The sequence below is a fragment of the Liolophura sinensis genome, chromosome 10, assembly GCF_032854445.1.
Source record: "Liolophura sinensis isolate JHLJ2023 chromosome 10, CUHK_Ljap_v2, whole genome shotgun sequence".
Lineage (NCBI taxonomy): Eukaryota > Metazoa > Mollusca > Polyplacophora > Chitonida > Chitonidae > Liolophura > Liolophura sinensis.
Genome location: NC_088304.1, coordinates 14,750,548 through 14,760,800, shown reverse-complemented (window position 1 = coordinate 14,760,800; position 10,253 = coordinate 14,750,548). Strand labels below are relative to the sequence as shown.

General features: G+C 48.6%; 1 protein-coding gene across 1 annotated transcript; it reads left to right on the top strand.

The window, feature by feature from the left end:
• Positions 1-7,693: 7,693 nt before the first annotated feature.
• LOC135477243 (uncharacterized) lies at positions 7,694-9,904 on the top strand. The gene is made up of 4 exons (XM_064757421.1): positions 7,694-7,770; positions 9,050-9,172; positions 9,530-9,612; positions 9,784-9,904. The coding sequence occupies exons 1-4, from the start codon at positions 7,729-7,731 to the stop codon at positions 9,872-9,874; spliced, it is 339 nt and encodes a 112-aa protein (XP_064613491.1). The 5' UTR covers positions 7,694-7,728; the 3' UTR covers positions 9,875-9,904.
• Positions 9,905-10,253: the final 349 nt, after the last annotated feature.

Here is a 10,253-nt window from a genome sequence, read left to right as displayed (position 1 = left end):
GCAGTTGGCTCACCGCACCCATAAACTCGCGCCCGGGGTCAACTTGGAGAAGCTCTCGGACATCGAAGGGGTCCCCTCTTGTAAATGCGAGAGAGAGCATCAGCGACTTCTTTGGAATCTTTAGTAGCCAGAGGTTCCGCCTCCTTGTAGCGAGAAGCGACATCAACAACTGTCAGCGCGTACTTATACAGCTTCCGGCCTCGCCGATCATGTGGTAGAAATTGAAAATCAGCTTGGTGGATGTCATTTGGCGTGGAAACATCGAACATATGCCTGGGTATTTTTCGGAGACGAGGCAGGTATATCTGCCAGATAGCCTGCTTTTTCAGCCAGGCCCGGACCACATCTTCGGAGACTTAAGCCGCAGTGGCAAGTTTCTGGATGGCCGCGTGGCCCTTCCAGTACCCACGAGGGCTGTAGTAGATATTTGCCAGGCGAGCAGACACCTTACTAGCCATGTCATCAAGGTATTCTAGCAGCCCTCTAACAGATTTGCGACGAAAAAGATCGTCGCGGCGCAGAACCACCTCACTACTAAGATCGTGCCTGCCATACGGCGACGAGCTCGATGGCGAGTCCGGCACAGTCAGTTCGGATTACTTGGTGAGTTTTGCGATTCCGTAACTCACACCCCCAACCACACACATCCCCAGGATGACGAAGGTCATCTCGCGGTGTTTTTGATCTTCACTAGGCACATAGAAATCGGAGAGCTGTGGCTCTGAGCCCAGCAGCGCCTTGCGTGCATCGCGTGTAAGAGTTTTGCCCGTTACTTGATTGCAGCGCCGACATCCCGGAACGTTTGGACAGCGTGGCCCTGGCGGCGGAGTTCATCGTTGATCCAGTCCAAGCGCTCAGTGCGCTTTCGGGCTCATTTTTCCTGGGCGGCTTGGAGCTGCTCTACAGCGCGGTCATGGCGCCTCCGCTCTTCGTCGACACCGGAACTCCTCAGCATCGAAAACATATAGTTGCTCCCGCTGAAGGCCAAAGCGTTTACGAGGGCGCCGCCAATCATCATTGCGATGGAGGCCATTACTACTTGATTATATTGGGAGGAAGGAGCCCTTGTTTAATTAGCAGGTCCTTCGAAAACATGGCCAGGCCTACATCTGCAATGACCATGCCGACGTCACGGGGTGTTTGGTCCAGCTTCGGGGGGGCTCCTTTCAGGAACATCTGGCCGAGACGAGCGTACCCAGTAGCCAGGAGAGAGACCACAGGCCGCGTTGACTAGCACTTTTCCGTCACTGGGTGGAGTAGACATGCTGCTCTATATAAAAAGGGTCGCGACGTGTATTCAAATGGAGATTTTTTTCTTGCGGCGTGATATCTGCATGCAGCGTAATATCTCCACCTCGTGCATACGGCGTAATATCTGCACCTCGTGCTGTATAGCGGCTGCGCCACGCGCATAGCAACACAAGGCCGCCAACGCCTAATAACGCTAGGGGGTAATAACTCCAGCGGGTGATTTGGTGTGCATTCGTAGAATCCGGTTCCTTCGCAAAATTTGTGGCTCCCCCCTCCTTCGTAGAATCCGGTTCCTTCGGCTGTTTCTTGGTGGAATCAGCTGCGCCAAGCAAAGAAGCCTTTGCCTCGCGAAGCTCGTCCTTGAGCTTTTCAGCCTTGGTCTTTCTCGCTGCAGCATTCGCTCGACCCGCAGCGACTCTTTTGGGATTCTTCGCAGGGCCGTCATTCGTAGAATCCGCTGTCACCCCCTCCGCTTCTTTCGGGCCTTCAGGATTCGTTGTACTCATGTTCCTCTGGATCATCATTTCTAGGAGAGCAGTGGTGTTTAAACGAGCAGTGCTCAGTAGTGGTTAGCGCCATGGTTAACGGTGCCAAGTACTTACCATAACAGTAGTATAGCCAGCAGCTAGCACTGCTAAGCGCCTGTTCAACAAATGGGTCGGTGGCAAGCTGTGCCATTAGCATTGGTCGATTCTCGGGTGGGATTGGTAGGAGCCAGCTGGCTGCCCTTACATATGATCTCAAGAATATACCTCCGAGACCGTCAACCATCCGTGCACCGAGCTTTGCCTCGTACCTGGAGTGCAGCCTTTCAACGTCTTCGTCGCTCTTGGCGTCGATCTCAGCGGCTGTTACGTCTTTTCCCACACATCGCTTGACCTGCCCACCCACCGCAAGTGCCGCCAGTCTATCCCTGAGCTGCTGTGCATGTTTGCTGGGCTGTTGGCCGGGCTTCTCCTCCTCCTCCTCCTCTGCGCCCAGAATATCGTGTATAAGCTCGTCGGTATCCATTATTAATATGTAGGGGCGACTACGTCTAATATATAATCTTAGATATGGCGGGCGTATCAGTCATTAGCAGGAGCTTAGAATGCAGATTCTTCTTGAGCTTCTGTCGAACCTCTGCCTTTTCGCTCTCGGCCTCGATGATGTCGTTCTCCTCCATGCATTCGTTGAACGAGTGCCGATCTTTGCAGTGGAATAAAGCCACCCACCTTGTCTGCTCGCGAAAGTCTTTGAGGACGGCGTTGTATTTCTGAGTGAGGACCCAGACGCTTTGCTTTGTATGACGGCCCGAGAAAGCCATGAATGACAGCATTTTTTGTTTCTTCTTCATGGCCTCTAACGCGCTACAGTCATCGATGATGTATAGGGTGGGCTCCCCCTCGAAAAATCTGTAGAAAGCTCTCAGGCAGTCGAGCCGCTCGCCGGGATCAACACAATAGACCTCAGGGTCAGACAGTATCCATCGCCGCCGGTACGCCTCGTTATGCTTAAGAGTGGGGCACAGGATCACAATGTGATGAAAGAAACCGCGGAAAGGCCCCTCAAGCAGGTCCAGCACGAAGACTGTTTTGCCGCATCCCGTCTGCCCACAGATAATCGCGCAGTGGGCGTCATCAATAAAGCGCGCTAACGAATCTACCATTCTCGATGTGCAGCTTTGCGTCCATGATCACATAGAGATATACGTTCAACACGCCGGGCTCCTCTCTCTCTCTTGTCACCTGTATCGTAATCCCCTCGCCGGCGTTCAGAACGCGCCTCCCACTGCCATGCAGCTCGTCATCGTCGCTTGGCCGAAGGTCAAGCCAGAAGGCGTGCTTGTGCGTCAAGAACTCTTCCAGGGAGACGCCTGCCAGGCCTAAGTCTTTAACGACCTTGGCCACCTCAGGGTCCCGCTTTCGTAGGGGTGAGCTGGCGAAGAACCTCTGGACCTCGCCCCACTGCTGGTACGCCCGCATGCCCTGGATGTACAGCTGATTGGGGACGCCTTCTATTGTGACTTCTACTTTGGTAATCTTCGGGTTGTAGAAGGATTCCGACCTCCTATTCCACGGGGTTCCTTTAGTCTCGAACAGCATGAGGATGCCCTTCATTGCTCTCGCGGGCGTGTTCAGGTTTATGTTCCAGAGAGTATCAGACTTCTCTCTCTTGCGAGCTCCTCTTCGGTGACCATATCGAACTCCAAGCTGATGTCGATAGTGTAAGTCGCGTCGGCATCGTCTGTTGCCTGGATGACCCGACCGTAATCGTTGAACGTCAGTTCGTACTCCAGTCGGTCGGCCAAGGCACTCTGGTAGAATGGCATGTGGCCATCTAGAAGCTCAAAGTCTAACGGGATGTGAAACCGGCTGCCAAAGGCGCGAGCGAGCGTCCTCCGCTTCGACTCGAAGTTTAAGCATGTTTTCACTGCCGATGCCTTGTTAGGCCGCATTCCGCCGTTCGTTTTTGGTCAGCCATAAGTCGCCGTAGCAATGAAACACATCACAGTCGTCGATGGACATTACCTCATTCCCGCTGATTCTGATCGTGGTTTTCTTGACTACTGCGCGTCCGAGATTCCCGACCACTGTGGCGTTCGGGTCGGATGTATTGATCGTAATCGAGAAGGCCAAGCGCACGGTACCGGGCACAATGACGTCATTTGCGCCGAGGTTGGGGAAGCGGACGAAGAGTTGTTGATTCTGGTCGATCGTACTCGGGTTGTTGGTGACGACCAAGGACTGCCGTACACCTTGTACCCCCCGAGGCTTACGGAGTGTTCTGAAAGGGTTTAGCCTGCGTCCGTATGCATCCATTGTGTGTATTGAAGGTATACCTTGCAATGTTCAATACCAGGATTATGGCAGACTTCGACTTTGATAATCCGGCGTTCGACGACGCCCAAGGGGACAACAACATCGACGACGAACAGACCCCTCTCTTTGCATGTGATGACGTTCCCGAGCAACAAAGCCGGGGTGCGGCCGCCAGAAACCTTCAACAAGAGCTGACGCAGGCCGCCGTGAATGATTATTACGATGCGTTGGCGAAGGGGATCCCAGCCTTACCCCCCTCTTTCGCGATTACACGAAGTTTAAGGTTGTCCAAGGGCGTCTGCGACTCGCGGCCCACCCCAAACTGGACATCATCAACAAACGAACAGGTGAACCGCTAGCCTTCTCAACAGTCGCCTATAAAGGAGGGGTTAATGTTGTTAGGGGGGAAGGGGGGCTGGGCTTCATAGACTGGAAAAGAAAAGAACAGACATCGTTGCATCCGGCAGCAGTCGCAGCCCTGGAGACAGCGAGTTCAGAACTATATAACGCGCCGACTATATAACGCACTTGACCGTAGCACTTTTAGACAAAAACGGCAAGTATATTAATGTAGAGTACCTCAGTGCTACCCTAGAAATACAATGGGTATGGTGGACGCAGCCGGTCCCAGGTCTGCGTGCCTGTTTTAAGCGACTTGGCAGATGTGTCGGAGTTCGAACTTCAAGGCCAGGGAGGTAAAATCTACGCCTTCCAGTTTCAAAGTGGCAAGTACAGCCGCAAAAAGATTACGGGGGGGCAAGCAGAACCTGCCACGTTTGCTTCCCTTCAAGATGTCTCATCCTCTGTAGAGCAAGAGCGCAGGTCGCCTTCTGAGGTGATTGAAGAACAAAAACTCTCATTAATTCGCTTTGAAGACCGCTTTGTTCTTGCCAGAGCTCGCGACCCCGATTGGTTTATAGATGTGAAGGTGACCCCGTTGACGGTCCAGGCCGATATAACCAAGGTGAAAAAAGTTTTCAACTCCGGAACCTCTTTCGTGTCGTGGATACCAGTCAGCAAGTGTTATCTAGCTAAGGGTGTAAGAGGTGGCTTAGCACTATCTGCGGGCGAAGGTGTAGATTCCGCACTTCTTATAGGGCAAACAAGTATATCTTTGTCCATGATAGAAATAAACCCTGGATCTATACTTATCTTCAACATCATACTTGGCGCGGCCTCTCAGCGCCGTGTCTCCTTGATTACCGGTGTGAGACTAAAGTGGCCTGCAGAGCACAATGGAAAGGAGCTCAGACTTATGATCAAATTACCGGCCCAGGGCGACCCAGTCATCCGGAGCTCTCTCGAGGATATACGGGTCTTTGTATGGAGCGATGCCAAACTCGATTACATCTATTTAGAGTCCGGTATAAAACTTATAAGCTTTCGTGTTAGTATTCCCGATGACGATTTAGGGCTTACCGACGTTGTTGACTCGTAAGACGGACAATATGGGACGACTGTACCCAGCGATCACGGATGAAGAGCCGACGGATGACCATCCCTTGACCCCGACCGCGCCGATGGTTGAAAACCCCCCGGAGGGCGTGGCGCACGCCCATTGCCTGCAGTATATCAGCAAAATACAGAGGCAGCTTGAATCTGAGCGAGATCTCCGCCGGGCCCTGTACAAAAAGTACCGGCGCGGTGTCTTAGCCGCCGAGGCCCTTGATTCGGCCATGCTTACGGCCGGTTTGGGACTAGGGGTTGCAGGCGTGGGACTACTCACAACAATAATTGCAGCCCCTGCTGTCTTGGCCATGGAAGCTGCGGCCCTAGCTTGCGGTGTCTTAAATATCGCCGGAAAATTCGTTAGCCGCCGACTTCACGCAAAGGCCAAGAAATATAACGATATACGGCTGTTGGCTGAGGCTAAACTTAACAGCATCCGTGCGCAGGTATCTACGGCATTATCTGATGGTGTTATTTCGGACGTAGAATTCAAGCAAGTCGTTCAGGAGCTCAAGAACTACTCTGATCTGAAGCAGGAGATACGCGCTAAGTCTCGTAAGGCATTCAACGCCGTAGAGATCGATGAAAGGACGAAAAAACAGCTTATAGATCGCGGCCGAAAACTAGCTCGGCAAGAGCTGAAAAACACTCTTTCCGAATGATGCTCTGGGAGGTGCCCGGGGGGAACTTGTTACACTACTTCACATGCAACGAAACCAAATCAGAATACAGTATACGTCGCTCTGAGAACAGGCAAAATTATCACCACTGAATCTGTGACTGTCACTCACTAAAAGAGTAGTGGCACCATACGTTTTGAGCACCTAAGTCACAGTAGGTAGAAATAAACTTTGTAAAATACAAAAAACAATTCAAATACATGTACTATCTATGTCGAGAAATTAACTCTGGGCACAGTATTGCATGTCAAACATCATTTCTGTCATCTGAATACATATATGAATACACTTTGTAAACATACATGTTAGAAAAATATTCACAATCTAGTATACATACATATAATATTAATACACTTTGAAACAGTGTACTGGTCTGTGGGCTGTTGATTCAAAATTTTACCCGTCAAAAATACCCCCTTTGGCTGGATTGCCCGTCCAACTGGGCGAATGTTTGGCTAGCCTGGTAAAAAAAATTCTGCCCGGTGTGGGGTTCGAACCCATGGTCCAAAAAAGCAAAAGGCCTGGTTTATAGCTCAACCTGTTACCAATTAACCAGCACCCATGCTGTGGGTGACTTCTTTGTAGCCTCGCAAGTCTTGCATCGTGCCGACTATCTTCGCCCAAATAGGCTGGCTGGTCGTTTCCATCGTGGGAGATCCCATGATTATTCATTGTATTCGCTGTATACCTAATAAGAAATTTCGATAGCCATCAGACCCTCGGCTGGGACTGGGGCCTCTATTTTGTTCTGGGGAGGGCCCCAGGGGGAGGGTGTGCCAGAACCCTCCTTCCCTATACTACTAGTATACATACATATAATATTAATACACTTTGAAACAGTGTACTGGTCTGTGGGCTGTTGATTCAAAATTTTACCCGTCAAAAATACCCCCTTTGGCTGGATTTGGGGTAAAAAAAATTCTGCCCAGTGTGGGGTTCGAACCCATGGTCCAAAAAGGCAAAAGGCCTGGTTTATAGCTCAGCCTTTTACCAATTAATCACCACCCTAACGGCGGGCTCAGGATTTTTTGCGCTAGCGACCCACGGTTAGGGGGGTTAATTGGGGCTGACACATCCCACTACCTTTGGGCCATCTACAACACCCCTTGGTAAGGTCTCTCTGCCCCCGAAACTGTCGAAAGTTGCAGAGATTCCTTAGAAGTGCGTAGAGCCCGGCGCCATATGCAGGTAACGCATTCATATACTACATATACAGGAGACCAAATCCGGATTTGAGCTACCAAACATCCCCTCATACATGTAGTACATGAATACGCCCCTTACACACATCCTTATAATCCTTATGTATTAAATGCCAACTAGGTCGCCTCATATCAATGTGTGTGTGTGTAGGCGAGACTTGTAAATAAGCGTGTATGCCTTGGCTGGGGAGGCGCCTAAGGGGGAGTTGGGGTATGGGGAAGCAGGGAAAGGGGGGTGGGGCCTCTATTTTGTTATGGGGAGGGCCCCAAGGGGGGGCGTGCGCCAGAACCTATAGTGTGCATACTACTAGATGTAAGAAGAAACCCTGTTGGGGGTTTGAAGCAATGACCTGGGAGACCGCTGCTTGGCTTCTAGTTCGATTTAAGGTAAGTAGTGAATGAAGTTTATGTTTACAATCAAGCTACTGTTTACAATCAAGCTACTGTTTACAATCAAGCTATTCTGCACAATCAAGCTACACTCTTTACAATCTAGCTACTCTCTACAATCAAGCTACTTTTTACAATAAAACTACAGTGGCCCGTTCTACAAAGTTGTTGCAACCTTACCCAAGCGCATTAACCATGGTTACGGATCTCTTCACTATATTTTGCCATGGATTTTGCGCCCATCGCAGTTGGCGACTGCTTTGTAGAACGTCCCCCTGGCATCTTGACAATTTCCTCTGACTTTGGAGATTCAAATCGACCTGGTGCTGTTATATGTACTTCACATGGGTTAGGACGGCTTAATTCTATTCACTCACCTCACAGAACAAATTAGTCTCCAGCGAGAATCTTTGGACTAACAGGGCGAAATTTGGGCTCACAGACTGATTCAATGACGGTAACGCTGGTAGGTGTATCCAAACAGAAATGTGCTGTTTAGCTATTGCTCATGTATCTCGCGTTTATCAGAAAGACTCCATTTCATCCAGGCTACCTGAGTGCTGGCGGTTATTTGATATCCTATATAAAAGGAACTCCAGAGCAAGGGTCCCAGTATATAATACAGAGTAAATATACACAATAAGTCAGAAATATAAACGTTTATCAGAAACGTGAATGTACATGATCAAGTCACGTTACCAAATCACCTTTCAGGATCAGTGTATAGAGCGGATGAGAGACGCACCGTGTAGAATTTGTCTCCTCTGTAATCATGCAGTCAGCCTACATCTCTACAGCTGAACTGAAAGGCTTGGATATCCCCCCCGCCCCCCCAAATGAAGGTCATCTATAATATTTATTTATTGTCTGATTGTTATTTAACACCGTAGTCAAGATATCTTCAATATACACTAGTGATCAGTTTCATGGGAGGAGTAAACCACCGCCTTCGGCAAGTTACTGACAAACTTTCTCACATATGACGTACAGATATGCTCTGGTGGCAGACAAGTGATCTTCAACGAACGGTAGACCGCTACACGTCGATCGCATATAGTCAACAATACCCCCGACATGGTTAAACATTATGTGTGTGCGTGTGTGTGCTTGTGTGCGTGTGTGTGTGTGTGTGTGTGTGTGTGTGTGTGTGTAGAGGCGGTGGGGGTGGTCATATACGATGTTTATTTGGAAAAAAGATCACCTTAGCCACCTTATAAAGCGTCTCTGTGGGAATAAACATTTTACTTCACATTTGCTTTTGTTTATGCCTTTGTAGGGAGAGTTAGAACCGGCGAACAAAACACCTTTCATATATGAACAGAACAAAACAACACCATCGAATTCGATAAGCTATTTCAGCCCAAATTCTTTTGACAAACTGGACAACAGGGCAGTACAGGTAATGTTGTGTAGATACTGCTTCATGAATAATCCATATCTACTTTTAAATCAAATACTTACCATGCCGGTTGCGTTGGAGACTCGGGTTTTCACACCATCGAATGTGAAATGTAAAGGGTTTTCTAAATGACTTAATAATATCCAACCAACGACAACAAAATACATATAAATCGATTCCATGGTCCAATAAAATAACAACATCTCGGTAATAAAAATAAAAAAATGTTAGTGATTTATAGTGTATTGAGATCCTCAGCACGTACGTAACTACATGCTCGTGTTTGAATGTTGAGGAATTTTTTATTCTGTGTATAATGCGTATGTGTGGGTTTTCAAAATGCATTTTTGTATGCAGGTTTCGAAGCGGAACTTTACAAGTTTACAGAGGCTGGTCGACAAACTGATCAAAGTTTGCGAGACTGATATCGAGAATACCAGGTATGTAAATAAACTCTTATCAATTTTACAATTGTCTTCACATAATAATGCATTTATTATCGTGTTAGTACAATTCATACATATGATGTAAAACATTAGTCATTCTGTTTTTGTACGCTCCTGGCAGTCAGATATGTGGTTTCAATGTGCTATCCTCTTTCTTTAACATAGGGTGTTGTTCCGCTGGGTGGTAGAGACAGACTACAAACAGAGACGGTCAGGAAGGGGACCACGCAGGCAGAGCTACCATCTCCTCCACTAAGCACTTTGCCGGTTAGGTTTAAAAGGGGTCCTTTTCTTACTTATCAATTGTGGTCACGTTTCTTGTACCATAAACAAAAACGCATGACATCTTTCTAAACCTATAAATCTAAATTCATAGCGAATATATGAAATGATAAGAAAGCTTAACAATATCAAAGGCCATCGCAGGCTTTCTCTCTCAGGGCCCTCCAGTTAATCGGTTTAAGGCCATTGCAGGCTTTCTCTCTCCGGGCCCTCCAGTTAATCGGTTTTGTTACCAAACGCGTCTAACAAGAGCAAAGTTCTTTTTACTTTTTTAGACTGTCTGGACTACGATGTGAAATTATTCAAGGATACTACAAAGGGGCAGGCTACAAACCGGGTATGCACATCCAAAC